The 20,082-nt window shown below is 32.4% G+C and overlaps 1 protein-coding gene and 1 long non-coding RNA gene across 3 annotated transcripts in view; both read right to left on the reverse strand.

Moving 5' to 3' along the window:
* Nucleotides 1–769: 769 nt before the first annotated feature.
* On the reverse strand, nucleotides 770–16,356 carry LOC127974504 (sodium- and chloride-dependent transporter XTRP3-like). 2 transcript variants are annotated; one of them, XM_052577839.1, is made up of 12 exons: nucleotides 16,206–16,356; nucleotides 15,250–15,924; nucleotides 12,141–12,281; nucleotides 11,972–12,063; nucleotides 10,809–11,036; nucleotides 10,021–10,131; nucleotides 9,179–9,420; nucleotides 8,117–8,279; nucleotides 7,018–7,222; nucleotides 5,605–5,764; nucleotides 4,118–4,283; nucleotides 770–2,952 (listed from the first exon to the last, which is right to left on the reverse strand). In XM_052577839.1, exons 2-12 carry the CDS (start codon nucleotides 15,371–15,373, stop codon nucleotides 2,797–2,799), a joined length of 1,788 nt encoding a protein of 595 aa, XP_052433799.1. In that variant the 5' UTR covers nucleotides 15,374–15,924; nucleotides 16,206–16,356; the 3' UTR covers nucleotides 770–2,796. The 2 variants fall into 2 exon arrangements, with proteins under 2 accessions (XP_052433799.1, XP_052433800.1); XM_052577840.1 differs by lacking the exon at nucleotides 16,206–16,356 and having other exon boundaries at nucleotides 15,250–15,592; nucleotides 15,737–16,152.
* A 535-nt stretch (nucleotides 16,357–16,891) lies between these two features.
* Nucleotides 16,892–20,082, reverse strand: part of LOC127974508 (uncharacterized) — a 48,932-nt gene continuing 45,741 nt past the window's right edge. The window contains exon 2 of the long non-coding RNA XR_008157302.1: nucleotides 16,892–17,003. This is a non-coding gene — a long non-coding RNA (uncharacterized LOC127974508). The remainder of the gene's footprint in view (nucleotides 17,004–20,082) is intronic.

The raw sequence follows: 20,082 nt of genomic DNA on the forward strand, positions 1-20,082 counted from the left end.
CGTGCACCTGCAGATTACTGTTTTATTGAAGCTCGTTTCTGCCACTGAATACAAGAAAGGTCATGGTGACGTCCTCAGAATGGCATTTGTTAAAGTTAATGCAAGCTATAAATTCGGTTTTTGTTCCTGCCATGGAATAAAAAATATTAAAGATAGGCCTAATCAAGATTTTTATTTGTGACCATTAATTGTTGTCAGAATTCTGATATAAACACACGACAGGCAGAAAAAAAAATTAATTATTGCTAAAATATCTTTTTTTATTTTTTTACTATTTAGATTTATTTCACTTTCATTAAATGTAATTTTAAAATTAATTCAATTTAAAATTACTATAATTAATTGTTATCAGAATTCTGATATAAACACATGACAGGCAGAATATTTTTAGAATTATTGCTTAAATATATATATTTTTTTTTTATTGCCTTTTTTTTTACTATTTACATTTATTTCACCTTCATTAAATGTAATTTTAAAATTACTTCCATTTAAAAAAATGTATTTAATTAAATTTCACGTTTTTTTTTTTTTTCGATTATTAAATTGGTTTATTTCTCACAATTCCAGATGTAGTTTTTCAAAATATATTTCTCAAATTTTTTGCAATTATAACTTCTGCTAAATATTTATTTTATTTTTGAGAAGATTCACCATTTATTTGCTCTTTGCCGGAAATAAGCTTCCATAAATATTATTTGACACAAATGAGAGTTAAAATGCATTATGATCACATCTGTCAGTCAGAAATCATCCTCATAATCATCAGTAACAGCATGATTACGTTTTAATTCAGTCATACAAGTCTCCTGAAGTCATGCATGCGTTCTGTGTGAGAAATACACAAAATTAAACCAAAATCATGTAAAATATCACAAAATGTACAAAAAAGGTTGCTGATGCAGTTTCATGTGGACTTTGAAGAGTAGCAAGCATTCATGATTACAAAACAGTGTGAAACAAATATTAAAATACACTGTTAAAAGGTTCCCACACAACTTTAGATATTTATTTCAACTAGAAACTTTAAAGCCTTGGTTTAGTGAACTATGAATGAAGTAAAGTTTCCATGCATCTTATTTCCAAGATTAATGGTTTGAAAAATGATTGCATTCATGAAGCTTTGTCCAAGAAGTAAAAGAGAAAGGCTACAAAATATCCAATATAAAAGAGAACTATAGCATGAAAAAAAGTATGGTTTATTATAATAAACAAGTGTATAAACTCCAGACGAAATAATGTTGTTGTTGAAACTCTGAACAGTCAACATTTGAAGGGGACTAAAACCCAAAAACTTGTTTTAGGACAATTTTGATGACCTCATTTATTATTATTTTTTAATAATAATAAAGGATTTTGTGATTTAAAACGAGATCTTGACAAAGACATGAAAGACAAGAATTCATCAGGAGTTATATCCAAAATTCACTGTAATTCCTTTGTATATATCTGTACGCTGTGTGTGTGTGTGTGTGTGTGCGTGTGTGTGTGTGCGTGTGTGTATAATTACTCCAAATACACAAGTTCTAGAGTAAAATAAAACATTGGATCTGATGATATTTCGACCTGTCAAACACTGTTCATTTCACAGACATGATTATGATTTGACAAATATACAAAATTATTTTTCTTCTAAAATAATAAAAATAATTTACACAGTTTTGTGTTCTCAATCAGTCGCACTAAATGCTCTTCACCGTCTACATATTCAGTGTTTGGATGTATAAAGAGTTTTATTATTTTATTCTTTACATAAAGCCCATTATATGTAATGCATTATAAAAAATAACTTCTCACAAACTTCTCTATTAATTCATGCACAAACACGGCAAACAAATCTTTAATATTATATAATATAATATACAATTGTATTATAATGCATTTTAAATTTGGTTGCAGTTATTTATGATAAAAAAAATTCTGCATTGCAATGTACATAATGAAATTGAATTATAATGCATTATACATGAATGCCTTACGTGAAGTGTTGTGGAAAAGCCCTTTTCTGATCAGACATGCTTTCAGAAGGAGATCTAGGACGCTTGTTCTCTGAGCATGAGCTGGAGATGTGTGTGAGTGTGTCTGCGTGTGTGTGTGTGAGTGTGTGTGTGTGTCTCAAGCGTGGCGGTGGTGACGGATCGGCATTCCTCTCTGTGTGTGAGTGTGTGTGTGTGTGTGTGTGTGTGTGCGCCTGTGTGAGTGTGTGTGAGTGTTTGTGTGTGTGTGTCAAGCGTGGCGGTGCTGACGGATCGGCATTCCTCGCTGTGTCTGTGTGTGTGTGTGTCTGTGTGTGTGTCTGTGTCTGTGTGTGTGTGTGTCTCAAGCGTGGCGGTGCTGATGGATCGGCAATCCTCGCTGTGTGTGTGTGTGTGTCTGTGTGTGTGTGTCTGTGTCTGTGTGTGTGTGTGTTTCTGTGTCTGTGAGTGTGTGTTTGTGTGTGTGTGTGAGTGTGTGTGTGAGTGAGTGTGTGTGTGTCTGTGTGTGTGTCTGCGTGTGTGTGTGTGTGTGTGTGTGTGTGTGTATGTGTGTGTGTGTGTCTGTGTGTGTGTCTGCGTGTGTGTGTCTGTGTGTGTGTGTGTGTGTGTGTGTGTGTGTGAGTGAGTGTGTGTGTGTCTGTGTGTGTGTGTGAGAGTGAGTGAGTGTGTGTGTGTGTGTGCGTGTGTGTGTCTGCGTGTGTGTGTCTGCGTGTGTGTGTGTGTATGTGTGTGTGTGAGAGTGAGTGTGTGTGTGTGTGTGTGTGTGTGTGTGTGAGAGTGAGTGTGTGTGTGTGTCTGTGTGTGTGTGTGTGTGTGTGTCTCAAGCGTGGCGGTGCTGACGGATCGGCGTTCCTCTCTGTGTTCTCCTGCAGAGGGAGTGGAGAGCTGCGAGCGGAACACAGCTGAGCGCTGACAGCAGCAGCAGAGCGATGAAGACCTGACCGTACACCGGGTACTCCTTCACCACCGACCGGCCCTGACACACACACACACACACACACGAGTGAACTGTGGGGACTTTACATACACTGTTAGTACTTTTATACTGACCAAACCATATTTTACATCCTCTAACCCTAAACCTACCTCTTACAGAAAACCTGTTTGCATTCTCACACTTTCAGATCAACATCATTTACTACTTTTAATCATGTTCTCCTCATGAGGACCACAGACCAGTCTCCACTGTTAGAAATTTCAGGCTTTACTATCTTTGTGAGGACATTTGGTCACACACACACACACACACACACACACACACACACTGATACACTCACATACTTACACTCACACAGACTGACGGACACACACACACAGCATTATATCACAGCAGACCCTCGAGCTCTTAACATTCAATAAAAATATAAATAATAAGTATTTTTGATTAAATTGTTTAAAAATGTTAAACATTTTAATTTGACATTTGTATGATTTCATTGTTTTGGTGGTTTTGTGTGTCTTAATTGTAAATAATTTACATGTAAATATATTTGTATGATTTACTTTTTTGTAATTATTAGTAAGTAGTAAGTATTGTACGTGTTTTATTTTGACTTTTTTTTTTTTTTTTAAGTATTTTCTTTTTACATAATTCATTTTTGGGAAATGTTTTAATGGTTTTTATTTTATGGTTTAATTCAGTTTTAGTAAATTAAAATGTACTTTCCTTTTGCTTTTATTTCACATATATTTATTTCATTTTTAAATCTGTTATTTCATGTTAATATTTTTTTCATTTTGACCAGTTTTCTTTTTAAATTTTTAATTGTTTCATTTCACAATTTTAATATTTAATTAATGTTTAGTAGTTCAGTTTTTAAGTAATGTTTAATTTATTTTAAAACTATTTGTTTTCATGAAAAAAATTATTCACTTAATCTTTAGTAAGTTTTAATACTTTCTTTTTTAAATATATTTATTTTCAATCTTAATGATTTAAATCATTTTTATAAAGTATTTTTGATTGTTTTATTTTACACATTTCATTTTACATTTTAAAATGTATTTTAAGTGCTTTTGACGGTTATAATTCAAAAACCCTATTTTTATTTTACATTTTTAGTGCTGTTTTGGTTGTGATTTAACTGAATGTTAGTTCAGTAAGACGGTCAGTAAACTGAGTTCAGTAAGACGGATCGTACCAGATCTTTGTCCCAGGCCTGGTACGTCGGCGTGCCGCCCTGGATGTAGTTAATGATGTAGAAGATGAAGAGACTGAAGAGGAGCAGAGGACTGACCACTGCCCACATCACCTTCCAATACCAGTTCGGCCGATGACCCAACATGTCCTCGATGTCCCGCTCAAACCTGTCAATCATCCATGAGACAGACACATGGACGTCTGAGCATCTCCAGTTTTAGTTTGACAGGGTTCAAAAGATAGAATAGTTTTTAAGTAAATAATGCACTGTAAGTCACTTTGGATAAAAGCGTCTGCTAAATGCATAAATTTAATTTTAATTTAAATTTGCAAATAATAAAATATATATATATATATATAAAGAATCCTTGTTTTAAAAAATCATAAAATAAATATATCTTGCTAACAGTTTAAATAAAATAATAATAAAAATCATAAAATAAATGTTTCTTGCTAACGGTTTAAATAAAATAATAATAAAAATCATAAAATAAATGTTTCTTGCTTACAGTTTTTCATTATTATGTTAACTGGTTTAAATAAAATAATAATACAAATCATAAAATAAATGTTTCTTGCTAACAGTTTTTCATTATTATATAATATAATAATGAAAAACTGTTAGCAAGATACACTTATTTTATTTATTTATTTATTTTTAAATGTATACACAATTACCATTTTAGATCACAAACTGTACTATTTAAGTTTTATTTTCAGCCTGGAAGCATAAATCTTGGTTATGTCATGCCGTTTTCAAAGCACAATGCAAAACTGTGACATTCATCCACTGACGCTCTTTTTCTTTTATCAGCAGCGCTAAATCCGGAAGCGCGTATACTTACTTGCCGGCAACACGCCAAAATAAAAGCCTGTTGATTTTAAGTTTGAATATGATGAAAATGCTTTTAATTTATTTATTTTTAGACTATTTTATCCAAAGCGACTCAAAATTGGGGATTACATAAAAAGATTCTAATTAAAGAGGCAAACAAAGAAAGTAGTAGTAAATATTAGCATTTTTTAAGTTTACTATAAAATAAATGTATTTGTATTTAATACTAGGAATGCCTTTTATTTTAAATAATATTATTACACACTATTATTTAGTTTATTTACTATTATTTTTTATGTAAAAAAAAAAAAAAAAAATATATATATATATATATATATATATATATATATATATAACTTTTTATAATTATATGTAATGGGTCACTCTATATGCAGTGTGAGGACAAACCAAATCTCCAGGCTGAAAAAAGTATGTGCACCCCTGATTATATTAACTGGTTTAAGTAATAATAAAAATCATAAAATAAACATTCCTTGCTAACAGTTATTCATTATTATATATATTACCTTTTTAATATTTGTTTCTATAAACAACCATTTCCCTCAGCACAATGAAATTTGATCAGTATAAACCCTTTAAAAAACGCTATTTTTTTCCTCCTTTGTGTTTTGAAAAGCCGTTGAATTGCTGACCTTCTGAGTCCGTAGACGTAACACACACTGATGACTTCGATGAAGACGATGAAGAGCAGCGACAGCGTAGCCGCGTATTCGTTAAAGATGGTGAACCAGTAGTTTCCGGAGCGGCTGGTGAAGCCCAAACCCAGCAGCAAACAGAGAAGACAAACCAGACCTTAAGAGACCAGAGGAAAACCAGCGTCACAGACCAGACTAGATCTGAGAGGAGCGCTCAGAAAACATACAAACTGAAGCAAAACTGTGCAAGACTCTTATTCTGTACTTTGGATAAAAGCGTCTGCTAAATGCATAAATGTAATAAAAAAAAAATAAAAACCTGAATACAATACAAAATAAAATAAAAAATACTACAATAAACATTTATATATATTAAAAAAACACTCATTAAAAGATTATTTAGAAAATGAAATAGATATAATTGAAAATAAATCCTATCACGAACACAAAAAAATAAATATATATATATATATATTTATTAAAATAAAAATGATCAGAAACACTTACTAAAAATGTATTAAATCCTAAAAAATGACAAGAAACACTTATTAAAAATCAAATCATAAAAAAATATTTTATAAAAATAACGATCAAAAACACTAAAAAAATATATTATAAATTATAAAAATGTTTATTACTAGTTTAAAACAATAATAGAAATTCCAAAACACAAAAAATCTATTAAATCATTAAAAAATGTAAAACAGAAATACAAGTTTAATTAAAAACATTCAAAAACACTTACTAAAATGTAGCTGTTAAATCACAGAAATGTAGATAAAAATAAAATGAAAATAAAAATGTTGAAATAAACTAAAGTGTATGAATTAAATCATAAAAAATGCTAAATGAAAATAAATAATTGTTACATAATAATAATAAAAATGATAAAAAAAATTTACCAGCATATATATGTTTCCCTGGAGCACAAAAGCAGTTTTAAGTCTCTGGGATATATTTGTAGAAATAGCCAACAATACATTGTATGGGTCAAAATTATAGATTTTTCTTTTGTGCCAAAAATCATTCGGATATTAAGTAAAGATCACGTTCCATGCAGATATTTTGAAAATCTCCTACCGTAAATATATCAAAACTTAATTTTTGATTAGTAATATGCATTGCTCAGAACTTCATTTGAACAACTTTAAAGAATATTTAGATTTTTTTGTACCCTCAGATTCCCGATTTCAGACAAATATTGTCCTCCTCACAAACCACACATCAATGGAGAGATGATTTATTCAGATTCAGATGATGCATAAATCTCAATTTCAAACAATGGACCTTCTGACTGGTTTAGTGCTCCAGGGTCACTTATGAAGCTGAAGTAGATCTATATTATCGAGCAGTACGAGGTGTGTTTAGAGCAGGTTTAGCTGGTCGACTGGTCTTCACAGGTTCTTGTACCGTTGATGCTCTCGCTGCTGAGGTAGTGTGACAGGAGCTTGATGTCAGCCAGCGGGGTGATGATGGCCGTCACGTTTCCCAGCATGCTCCCCATCCCTAAGAGCAGCAGCATGATGAAGTACAGCACAGACCAGAGCTGAGACAGCGGCATGTTCTTGATGGCCTCACTGTACACGATAAACGCCAGACCCGTGCCCTCCACCGCCTGCACAAACAACACTTACACGGCCCAAAAAATTAAAAAACTCCACGCAAGAAATGTGTAAAAAAATATGCAAACAGCTTCAAAAAGGTACAATTTTAAATATACATTTAACATTTTGTTTAAACCCTCAAACACCATCTATTAGAAAATGTTGGGTGCATGAAAATACATTACATTCATATAGACATGTAAAGAATTGAATTCATATAGAATTATTGCAGTATTAAAGTATATTTAAAAACTACTAAAAAAGATTTCAGAAAGAAATGTGCAATTAATTAGTTATTTTTTAAATCGATATATATATAGTGTAAAAAATTAAATATGTATTTTAAATATTTTATATAAAAAACATTGCAAAATGGCAAAAATTCTATATATTGTTTTAATATAAATACATAATAATAATATAAATAAATAATATATATTTTAGATTAAGTTAATATGAACGTATAATTTAATAAATCTATAATAAATATAAAATATATTTTATACATAAATCCATGTAATATGTATATATGTATATATATATATATATATATATATATATATGTTTAAATATATTTTGGACAATATAATTACATTTATATTAAATGGCCATAATTATATGTTAACATTTATACATATATGTATTTTTAGGGCCGGTAGTTTAACACATTAATTAATTAGTTACAAAAAAATAATGCGATTTAAATATTTTAACGCAGTTATCGCACAGGCCCCGCCCCCAAACCTATACATTATCTTCTATACATATCAAACATACAGACTGATGACAAACATGATGCAGGATAACAACTCAGTAAATGAAGTTAAGCCCTAAAATTCAACATGTATGAAATGTTCGAAGGGTTAAAATAAGCTGTAAGGGTTAAATAGTGATGGGTAGTTTACCGTGTCCAGCTCAGCCTCCAGACTGCAGTGCTCGATCTTTGAAGCGATGGCTGCAAAGCTCTCTGGATGAGTGATGTTGAGATGACTGATCCACGCCGTGACGTTCTCAACGCTGATGCTCTCCTCCGACAGATCGAACGCATTGAGACACAGCATCCTCATCCTGAGCAACACAAACAATCAGTCTGTGCCCACAGGAGCTTCATCTGCAGTGCTTTCTGAGTTCACAACTCACATTCAAGCTATTAACCCAGCTAACAATTTTACGTTCTGGAAACGTTAGTTTTTGGTTCCCAGAACGTTGCCAGAACGTTCCCTATTGGTTATCCAGAAAAGTTTTCTTAACATAAATAGAACGTTCCCTTAAGGTTAGGGGAACGTTCTGGGAACCTACTCGGACCGTTCCCTTAAAGTTATAAAAATATAACCTACAGGGAACGTTCGTAGAACATTCTCCTAAGGTTGTCAAATTAAACCCAAAAATAACATAAGGGGAACGTTCCCAGAACATTCTCCTAAGGTTGTCAAATTAAACCCAAAAATAACATACAGGGAACGTTCCCAGAACATTCTCCTAAGGTTGTCAAATTAAACCCAAAAATAACCTACAGGGAACGTTCCCAGAACATTCTCCTAAGGTTATCAAATTAAACCCAAAAATAACCTAAAGGGAAACATAACATAAACATAACGTAAACATAAAAACAATTCTTCAAGTCAACCATCTATTCATGAAAAAGAAAATCAGTTTGAATAAAGTAATAACTTTGTCATAGTATCCTTTCAAATGTTAAAGTTGTCACAGTCATTGCATGCCCCAGTCTCTGTCTGTAGTTCTGTAAATAATTAATGCTTCATACTGTGAATAGTTTCCAAAGAATACAATCCAAAACCATTCTGATAGACTTCAAATGAAACCAGTTTAAAAATTAACTTAGAAATGCAACTGTAAAATGAGCCGACTGCCAGCATTCAGCTTAACGTTTGATGGAATAATCATCAACACTCTGTGTGTCGTCAGACCTGCTGCGATCACAGATTGACTGAAGCTGACGTCCGTACCTTTCCAAACAGCTCTCGTAGTTGAACGTGGCCTTGAAGCCGTAGATGGAGAAGGTGACGACGCTGGCGAACACAGACGTGCCGCTGTTGATGAGCGAGACGACGACCGCCTGCTTCTCGAAGTTGTTGTTGTGATGGTTGTAACTGGAGAAAGCGATCAAAGAGCCGAAGCCCAGACCCAGAGAGAAGAAGATCTGAGTCGCAGCGTTGATCCACGTCTGAGGATTCGCCAGCTGCTCCAGCTGCACACACACACACACACACACACACACACACACACACACGTCTAGTCAGCTATCCTTGTAGTGACTCTCCATAGGTGTAATGGTTTTTATTCTGTAGAAACTGTATATTCTATGTCCCTTCACCAACCCTACACCTAACCCTAACCCTCACAGGAAACTTTGTGCATTTTTACTTTCTCAAAAAAACTCATTCTGTATGATTTATAAGAGTTTTGAAAAATGGGGACATGGGTTATGTCCTCATAAGTCACCCTCTCTCTCTCTCTCACTCACTCACTCACTCACTCACTCACTCACTCACTCACTCACTCACACACACTCACACACACACACTCACACACACACACTCACACACACTCACACACACGCACACGCACTCACGCACACACGCACTCACACGCACACACACGCACTCACACACACACACACGCACACGCACTCACGCACACGCACACACGCACTCACACACACACAGACAACACACACTCACACACTCACACGCACTCACACACGCACTCACACGCACACACACGCACTCACACACACTCACACACACACACACACACACACACACACACACACACACACACTTCTCACTTTAGGTGTGAACATGTACTTGACTCCGTTCCAGGCTCCATGAAGAGTGACTCCGCGGATCAGATAGATGAACAGAACCACGTACGGAAACGTAGCTGTGAAATAAACCACCTGAGGAGGAGAGTCAGAGTCAAAGCTGCAGTTTATCTCATTACTTCATCTGCTGACAGAGCAGAGAGCACACAGGAGTTCAAGAGAAGATAACGGTTTGGAACAGAATGAGAGTAATTAATGACTACAGGGAGGTTCAATGTGCAATAATCTAAACACTTTTAGTTAATATATTAACTAGCATGAATGAACAATACATTTATTACAGTATTTAGGCATCTTCGTTAATGCAAGTTAATAGAAATACAGTTATTCCATGTTCATTCCTGTTAGTTCAATAACTAGTGTTAACTTTTGATTTTAAGAATGCATTAGTAAATGCTGAAATTAACATGAAATATGATTAATAAATACAGTAGAAGTATTGTTCATCGTTAGTTTGTTAACTAAAGCAGTAACTAATGAATCCTACCAAATACTGAAATGTTTTCTACTGTATTCTATTCTGTTCTATTCATATAGCACATTTAAAAACAACAGATGTTGGCCAAAGTAAACTATTGAATAAACCAGGAGCTGCAACAGAAAAAGGCCCTGTCTGCTTTTGATATCTTGATTTATTTTTGCAGAAAGTGCTAATATGAAAAAAAGAGTATTCTGTAATTGCATGAAGCTCCCTGTTAATTATTCAGGAAAATGCTATTAAAAGGAAGAGTGTATAAGGCGGTGCGTCTGACCATGCCGGTGGATTTGACGCCTCTGACGATGAAGAGGTAGACGATGATCCAGGCCAGCAGCAGACACAGAGCCTGACCCATGTGAAGACCTCCGTTCTCATCGATGGACGACGAGATGTTCAGCGTCTCGCGGTAGAAGAAGTACTGAGTGGATGAAGCCACCTCACACTCCTCCAGATACCCGGTGCGGTTCACATCGACGGGACACTCGGCCCACGGCAGCACCGACTGCACAGACACACGTGTACTGTGAGAAACTGATCAGGATTAAGGGATGGGATATCCTTAAAGACAAATCTGCTAATATGGTCAGAAAAATAAGCTTAAGTTTATTTTTCTGACTCCAAATGACTTTTTTGGTTTTGTTTTAAACATAAACAGTCCCTTAATGTTAGTAAATTTCAGAAAACAAGTCTTCTTAACTTTTTGTATTTCAAGTAAATGTATCTTGACTTAAGAATCCTTAGATAACTGTACTAAAAAAAATAAAATACTGAAAAACTTTTTTTTTTTTTTTTTTGCAATTTTTTCAATGAAAATAACACTTTTTTGTACGTTTTTATGGAAGCTTGTTTCTACCACAGAATTAAAAAATATATATAATAATAATTGAAAAAAAGTAATTGCGAATATCTCACAAATGCAGGGTTTTTTCTTGCAATTTTTAATTTATGTCTCACAATTTTGATTTTATTTTCTCTGAATGCTTATATTTTTTTTCATAATTTAGTCAAAAATATTTAAAAAACACAGAAGCTTTTTTCCACCTTGAAATAAAAATAACAAAATTATATCTCGCAATTGTCAATTTTCATTTAACCTTTTTTTATTTCTATCCTGTGGTGGAAAAAAGTTTGCATAGTTTTCAAATATTTTTTTACTAAATTCTGAAAAAATATTCCGTAAAATACATGTTCACTTAATTATATCTACATCCTACTTGCTATTATCAAATGATAATTTACAACTGCACAAACATGTACACGTGTAACATATATTCTGACTGATTTGATGATGTTTTCAACCATCAATAATACTGAAATACAAATTTTGAATCCATTCTCCAAAATTGGCAAAGTTTTTAAACATTGTTCACTGAAATTCGGTATTTGAGAAACATGTACCTTTTTTTGAAAGCAACCTATATTTTTCAGTAAACGGACCTGAAATGAATGGAAGAGATACCAGAAGCTCCAGGCGTTGATGACGTTGTAGTACAGACATAGATACATGGAGGTCACAACACTGGCAATACCTGTAAAGACGATCATATAATGATGATATCAGATCATTTTATAGCATGAAACGACCTGTAAATGAAGTGTGACTGACCCAGTCCTCCCAGATACGGGCTGATGGCCATCCACGCGCCGATGCTGCCCAAACGCATCTTCTGACCGATGGCCAGCTCCATACAGAAGAGAGGAATCCCCTCCAGAATCAGCATCAGCAGATACGGGATCAGAAAACCACCTGGACAACCACAAAAAACACATCCAACAACCATAACTAAACCTTTAATATAAAATAAAACAACTGAACATAAATATAATGGAACTAAAACAGATGCATGAGCAACATCACACTCGTAGCACACTGTTATTAATCGACCGAATGCCAATATTAAGCCATAATGTACTGCTATACATTTGCTATTGCATTTATACAACAGTTTGACCGCACAAGTGTGCAAAAATACATTAGAAACAACAACGGAGTGTCTTCAACGAGTGTGATTACCTGCATCTGATACAGCATTCATTCTTGAGCTCAATATTCAAAATAAAACATTAGTTTGGATGTCTGCAGAGGAAAGCGATATCTTTGTCGTAATATTCTTTCATCTGTTAAGAGTGATTATTGATGGCAGTGCTGCTCACTGCATTTTGACAGCATATTACAAGCTGTTATTGATAATAAAACTTCCTTGTTTACACTTTATATGCGAACTTGTAGTTATAGTCAAATCCTCATCCTCTGGGCAATGTGTTGTGGGCAATAACAGCCTTTAGAGTGTGTGTGCATCTGCACTTCGAATCTTAATCTTTAGATCAAAAACATTATTTTTATAAACACACAGCATTTTTGAAGTCTAATTAACTACATGCATTCCTTTAATTTCTTAATACTACATTTCGTGACACCAAAACAGTATAATTTATAACATTATAGTGGTTTTGGGCGTCTGGCATGACACTGGCTGTGAGAAATTACATTTTACAATTATTATTTTTTTTTTTCTGTGCCATTTGTAACTTTTGGATAAAAAAAGTTTTCTGTTTTCAAAATCTTTTAAATAATATTTTTATAAAATGCACGTTCACTTAATTTTATGTATGTCCCATTTACTATTATTAAACTCTACTTCATCAAGGCACAAACGTATACATTTGTAAAATATGTTGACTAAAATAATTTGATAATGAAAGTTTATAGAGATACATGGTGTATGTGTAAATTAAATTAATAGATTAAAATGATCATTTAAAATTTAAAGTGGCTCCATAGAAAATGTGGCTTCTTGCTTTTGGTGGAAATTACTATTTTAAAACTTAATTTTAAAGTTTTCTATGACCTTGCAGCTTGATCTTATAGTTGTGATTTTAATATAATGATTTAAAAAACTACAGATGCATTTATGTCATGCATTACTAAGATGTTATTGACTGAATGCATGTCGTTTCATAACTGTTAGGTTATGTGCATAGTGTAAATATGAGAGTTCTTGAGCAGCTCTGACTGTAATCCTCAGTAAACCGGATTATTGTGGATAAAGAGGGAGTTTGGGAATAGTTGACGGCATCATGCAAACCAGCAGCTGTGACTGTGCATAACATCCCCTCCTTTACAATCGTACTTTGATCACTTTGCAAAATGCCGAACAAAAGGTTTGTGATTGTTATTCAGGCGACGCTCCTCAAAGATGCACTGAATGCATAACCACAGACATTTAGCAGATGCATGAAACGCAGGGAAGGAGAACAAATAATATGTGCAGGGAATCTGGATGAGACGCTCGGGGAAGCTGAAGGACGATAAAACTTGTGTGACGCTGCTGTGACTTTCTGTACAAACTCACGCTGTTTCTAGAGTTCAGTGCAGAGTCGTATGTCTTCGCTGCGTTTGTTCACTTTTACACTTGAAGAGTCAGTAAACAGAAAGAATTTAAAGAATATTTAAGAACTACTAACACTTTTCTTCCAGCAATTACACTGAAGGGGAACGGAAAAGACTTTGCAAACACTAAAAATGAGTAAACGCTCTTTTTAATACAAATAACAATCCACATTGCAAAAAACTTAATTCACTACAATGCAATTGTAATTAATCTGACTCTTAGTTAATGAGTACATGCAAATAAACTTACTGTAATAATAATAATTAGGAATATTACTACAATTAATTATTCCCTTTACCTGATATGACTGTTAAGAAAAAAAAAAACAAGCTAAAATAAGGAAAATAAAAGCAAATTTCAACAGTAAATAAATAAATAAACAAACAAACACACTGTGAAAAGTAAATATTGACATTTATTACTTATTTCTGATCTGACTCAAATAAATGGACATATTAAAATGAGGAAAATAACAGTAATTAAAAATGCCCATTAAGCAATAAAAAATAATAATAAAGTAACCGCATTGTAAAAAGCAAATATTGGCATTTATTACTATACTTAATTTCTTTTTTCTACCTGATTTGACTCTTTAAAAACTATTATTAAGTTAATTTATTCAGCTTCATTCAGTCCTATTAAATACAAAACTTCTTCAATAAACTGAATTATGAAGTACATTATTTGCAATGTTTAATTAGGAAATAGTTTTTATATATATATATATATATATATATATATATATAATTATATATATATATATATATATATATAATTTCAATTTATTAATTCCATTTTCAGTTACCGGTTACTCTGTGAATTGCCATTAATTAATTTAAATGTAATATATATATATATGTATGTATATTCTTTAAAATACTGTAGGTTTCACTTGAAAGATAGAGAAAAAGTTAATTTTTTCTCATATAAATATAAAATAAATATATACACATATATTATATAAATTTAAATATTATTTAATATTATTTATTAATGATTTTTTTTTTTTTTTTGCTGCAAAATATATAATCATTCTGGAATGTTACATAGTTGAATTAAAATTATATAAGACCAACCTGTTTTTTATTTTATTTTATTTTGTATGTAAATTTGAGTTGTTTTCCCATATTGCTAAGATTTAAAGAAAAATCAATTCTTCTTTAGATTTATTCTATTTTATGTTTTTTGCCAATATCCGATTATATTTGTGTGCTGTTCTGCTGCTGCTGTTGTTATCAAGCTCTCCATCAACATCTAGCTCAGAAGAACAAACATTCAGACGCAAGCATGAGGAGATGTGAAGTCAAAGACGAATCCTCTCACCTCCTCCGTGCATTTGGCAGAGATACGGAAAACGCCAGACGTTCCCGAGTCCCACAGCATAGGACACACACGCCAGGACAAACTGCATGGGACTGTCCCAGGACGGACGGGCTTCCTTACTCATGATGATCGATCTCCGTCTGCCGTCTGAAACACACGAATCCCAGGAGAGTCTGGGAATATTTCAAAGTCCAGGGAGCTGAACTTGTGGAGTGGGAGTTCTCTAATGAAGCCGGAGGGAGGGACGCAGACTTTCACTGGCTGGATTTTATGTGATTCAGGTGAATGTTTGATTGAGTCGCTGGTCGTAGTCTTTTATCTCCTCGTGCATTCATTATCACGTCTTTTATTGCAGAGTTCGTGAAAGAGTCAAGAACATACTGTAAAGATTGAGTCTATCATTCGGTAATAAAACAAGCTCCGAGAGAAGTTTGGAGCTTAGAGAATAGTTCACACAAAAATGAAAATGTGCTGAAAATGCAATCACCTTCAGTTCATCTGAGATCAGGATGAGTTTGTGTCTTCGTCAGGTTTGTAGAAATGTAGCACTGCATCAGTGTCTCATCAATGGATGCTCTGCAGTGAATGGGTGCCGTCAGAATGAGAGTCTGATAAAAATATCCCAATAATCCACAGCACTCCAGTCCATCAGTGAACATCTGGAGAAGACAAAACCTGAAACACATCCAGCATTAAGATGATTTTAACTCAAATAATCCATAATAACACTTCCTCCAGTGAAAAAGTGTTCTGGTCTGAATCAGGAGAGAAATCTGCACAGATCAAGCAGCGTTTAAACAGATCTAAACTCATCTGTGAGAGACAACAGCAGATGCACTTTTTCATTCGTGTTTTGTTTCATCTGATGTTTTTATCTGACTCTCATTCTGACGGCACCCATTCACTGCAGAGCATCCATTGATGAGACACTGATGCAGTGCTATGTTTCTACAAACCTGATGATGACACAAACTCATCCTGATCTTGAACTTGAAATATTGTCTTAAATGCATGTGAGCAGCGAGACCGTCAAGCTTGATGTGAAGTTCATGCTATAATTTCTCCTCATTAACCTTGATTCGTTTAAATATTTCCCAGCATCCTCTGCCAGTCACTTTTTTGCTGGGTAAATAAACAGCCTTTTAACAAACATCTTCTTTAATCCACCAGGGAGATTCCTCTAATATTCTCTATTTATTGACAAAGGCTGTGGATGTGGTATGAAATGTTCTGAACATCTGAGAGCGGAAAGCACGCTTTGTTGTGTTTTCACAGGTGTTTGACCTTGATGACTTTATTAAATCAGAGAAACCTCAGACTGGTTCAGATCTTCTGTGTCTGCAGTGCATATTACGGCCCTGATATGAATATGCATCCGCGGCGATATGTTTTCAGATCTGTCTTTAGGATGCACGACTTTTGTGGATGCATGCATTGTGTTAAACAAAATGCTGATGTTGCTGATGAAAAGTTAATAATCAATTAAATCATAAAAAAGCTCAATTCAATGGAATAGATAATTTTATAATACACTGAGATAATATATCTACATCAGAGCATCATAAACATTCAAAAATGTGACATGCACACACACACACACACACACACGTTTGTTTTTGTGTAAAGTGTGTTCATCTCATAGGTGTAATGGTTTTTATTCTGTAGAAACTGTATATTCTATGTCCCTTCACCAACCCTACACCTAACCCTAACCCTCACAGGAAACTTTGTGCATTTTTACTTTCTCAAAAAAACTCATTCTGTATGATTTATAAGTGTTTTGAAAAATGGGGACATGGGTTATGTCCTCATAAGTCACCCTCTCCTTGTAATACCTGTGTCATACCCATGACATTATACAGAGTTGTGTCCTGATATGACACAAAAACATGCCCACACACACACACACACACACACCTGCTTGAAGTTATTCTACAAATCAGCTTCTTATATTATTCTTAAATAAAACTAATTCTTATTTTTTTAAATTGTTACTTGATATAAAAAGTTAACTTAAAATAAAAAAAACATTATTATTAGTATTATATTAAACTAAACTAAAATTATTATTATTATTATTATTATATTAAACTAAAATAAAACTATTATTATTATTATTATTATAAACTAAAATAAAACTATTATTACTATTATTATATTAAACTAAAATAAAACTATTATTATTATTATTATTATTATATTAAACTAAAATAAAACTATTATTATTATTATATTAAACTAAAATACAACTATTATTATTATTATTATTATAAACTAAAATAAAACTATTATTATTATTATTATATTAAACTAAAATAAAACTATTATTATTATTATATTAAACTAAAATACAACTATTATTATTATTATTATAAACTAAAATAAAACTATTATTATTATTATTATTATTATTATATTAAACTAAAATAAAACTATTATTATTATTATTATTATTATATTAAACTAAAATAAAACTATTATTATTATTATATTAAACTAAAATACAACTATTATTATTATTATAAACTAAAATAAAACTATTATTATTAATATATTAAACTAAAATAAAACTATCATTATTATTATTATTATTATTATTATATTAAACTAAAATAAAACTATTATTATTATTATATTAAACTAAAATACAACTATTATTATTATTATTATAAACTAAAATACAACTATTATTATTATTATTATAAACTAAAATAAAACTATTATTATTATTATTATTATATTAAACTAAAATAAAACTATTATTATTATTATATTAAACTAAAATACAACTATTATTATTATTATAAACTAAAATAAAACTATTATTATTAATATATTAAACTAAAATAAAACTATCATTATTATTATTATTATATTAAACTAAAATAAAACTATTATTATTATTATTATTATTATTATTATATTAAACTACAATACAACTATTATTATTTGTATTATTTTAAACTAAAATAAACCTATTATTATTATATTAAACTAAAATAAAACTATTATTATTATTATTATATTAAACTAAAATAAAACCATTATTATTAAGTAACATTAAACTAAAACAAAATTATTATTATTATTATAAATAAAATATAAAAGTTAGTTCCCAAGGAAATATTTACATTTTTTTAATCTAGTTTAACCTAAAATAAATGAAACCAGAACTGAAATAATTAGCAATAAAAAAGATACAAACACACACACACACACACACACACACACAAAAAAATTTATAAAACTGACAAAAATTATTAACAGAAACTAAAATTACAATATTTACCTGTTTAACTACTAAAATTAACTAGTTTATCTAAAAACAAAAATTTAAAATATTAATATTAATATTAATAAGACATAACACTGTAACAAGGACAGCTTAAAATAAAGCGTAACCAGTTTGAGTCTTGTTGAACTGGGACAGACGCTGAAGGAAAGGAGGGTCACACAGTGAGGGTCACAGCTGTATTATTGCATGCAGACTTGTTTTTCCTCATGCATCCCACTGGTCGAACACCCAAACGCATGCATTTGCTCCAGGACTGACCTCAGGTTTATTTGATGTCTCAGCAGAGATGACGCTCAAATCAGTGATTTTAATTATTCTGGAACACACTGAGAACAGATGGAGGATCCAGCGTGAAGCCACTCAGTGGGAGGCGCACAAACATCTCCGGGCAAAACAAGTGTACATGTACACAGACCCTTTACCCGACTGTGAAGATGTGGTAAATCAGGGTAAATGTCCTGAGAGGCTCTGACACGCTGCCACCAAACCGCTGTGTGGAACGGTTGACCTCGTGACCTCTGTTAAACACAACAAACATTCGACGTCTCTTCACATCAGCGAACTGAAGGATGATCATTCATGCATCGAGAATTAAAGGAATAGTTCTGCCACAAATGAGAATTTGCTGAAAATTTGGAGAAATGTTGGATTGCGTCAGTGAATGGGTGCCGTCAGAATGAGAGCTGATGAAAAGCATCACAATAATCCACAGCACTGTTTTTTGGGGTGAACTATTTCTTTAAGGACACTGTTGCATAAACTGGATGCACATATATAACAGAAGTGGGTATTTAGGATAAAAGGGACATTAAGTTGCTGTATTGCTGGATTCACGACTCGTGGGAAACTAAACTACCCATGACTGATTCACACCACAGGGGAAGGGAGGCATAGTTATACATGAGTTACAAAGACATTAGTTTTGCATGCATTTCACAGGTTCTTTGCCAATAAATCTAGAGACTAGTGCTTTATATAAAGAGCTCAGTGCACAAGTGTTTTCAGCTGGTCTTGGCACTGGTGAATTAAATATTCATGCACAAGAACAAAGCAACTGTTCCCAGAAGTCATTCTTAAGACAAGAACTAAAGCTTAACATCCATGCAAAACTGATCTGATTTTGTTTGTAGTCTGAAGTTCGTTGTGTTTTTCTAACAGTGCCATCTGTTGTATGACCACATGATATATCACTTTTAAGTCGTGTTTTAATAAATTAAATGTATATTTGGTAACTTTAGCTAAACTTTTTAGAGGAGATGAATAAAGCGGTTTATCTCGCCTTCAGAAGTATTACAAATATTAAGACGAATTGACAAAAACACAGACATTTAGGCAAATATTAACTGCAGGTACAAGCAAAAGAATGAGAACAGAAAGAATGAACGTTTCTTTTTAAAGGACAGTATTTGTCTGAGATGCAACTATTAGAAAATCTGGAATCTGAGGGAGCAAAAACATCTAAATATTGAGAAAATCATCTTTAAAGTTGTTCAAATTGAAGTCCTTAGCAATGCATATTACTAATCTAAAAATTAAGT

This window comes from Carassius gibelio, chromosome B16 (genome assembly GCF_023724105.1).
Source record: "Carassius gibelio isolate Cgi1373 ecotype wild population from Czech Republic chromosome B16, carGib1.2-hapl.c, whole genome shotgun sequence".
In the NCBI taxonomy this organism is placed as follows: domain Eukaryota; kingdom Metazoa; phylum Chordata; class Actinopteri; order Cypriniformes; family Cyprinidae; genus Carassius; species Carassius gibelio.

Excerpts from the sequence above, each read along its gene's own strand:
- LOC127974504 (XM_052577839.1), bottom strand. The coding sequence starts at position 15,373 with ATGAGTAAGGAAGCCCGTCCGTCCTGGGACAGTCCCATGCAGTTTGTC. Across the intron at positions 11,037-11,971 it reads ATCTCTTCCATTCATTTCAG|TCGGTGCTGCCGTGGGCCGA; the intron begins GTCCGTTTACTG and ends GTGTCTGTGCAG. Across the intron at positions 4,284-5,604 it reads TACGTCTACGGACTCAGAAG|GTTTGAGCGGGACATCGAGG; the intron begins GTCAGCAATTCA and ends GATGATTGACAG.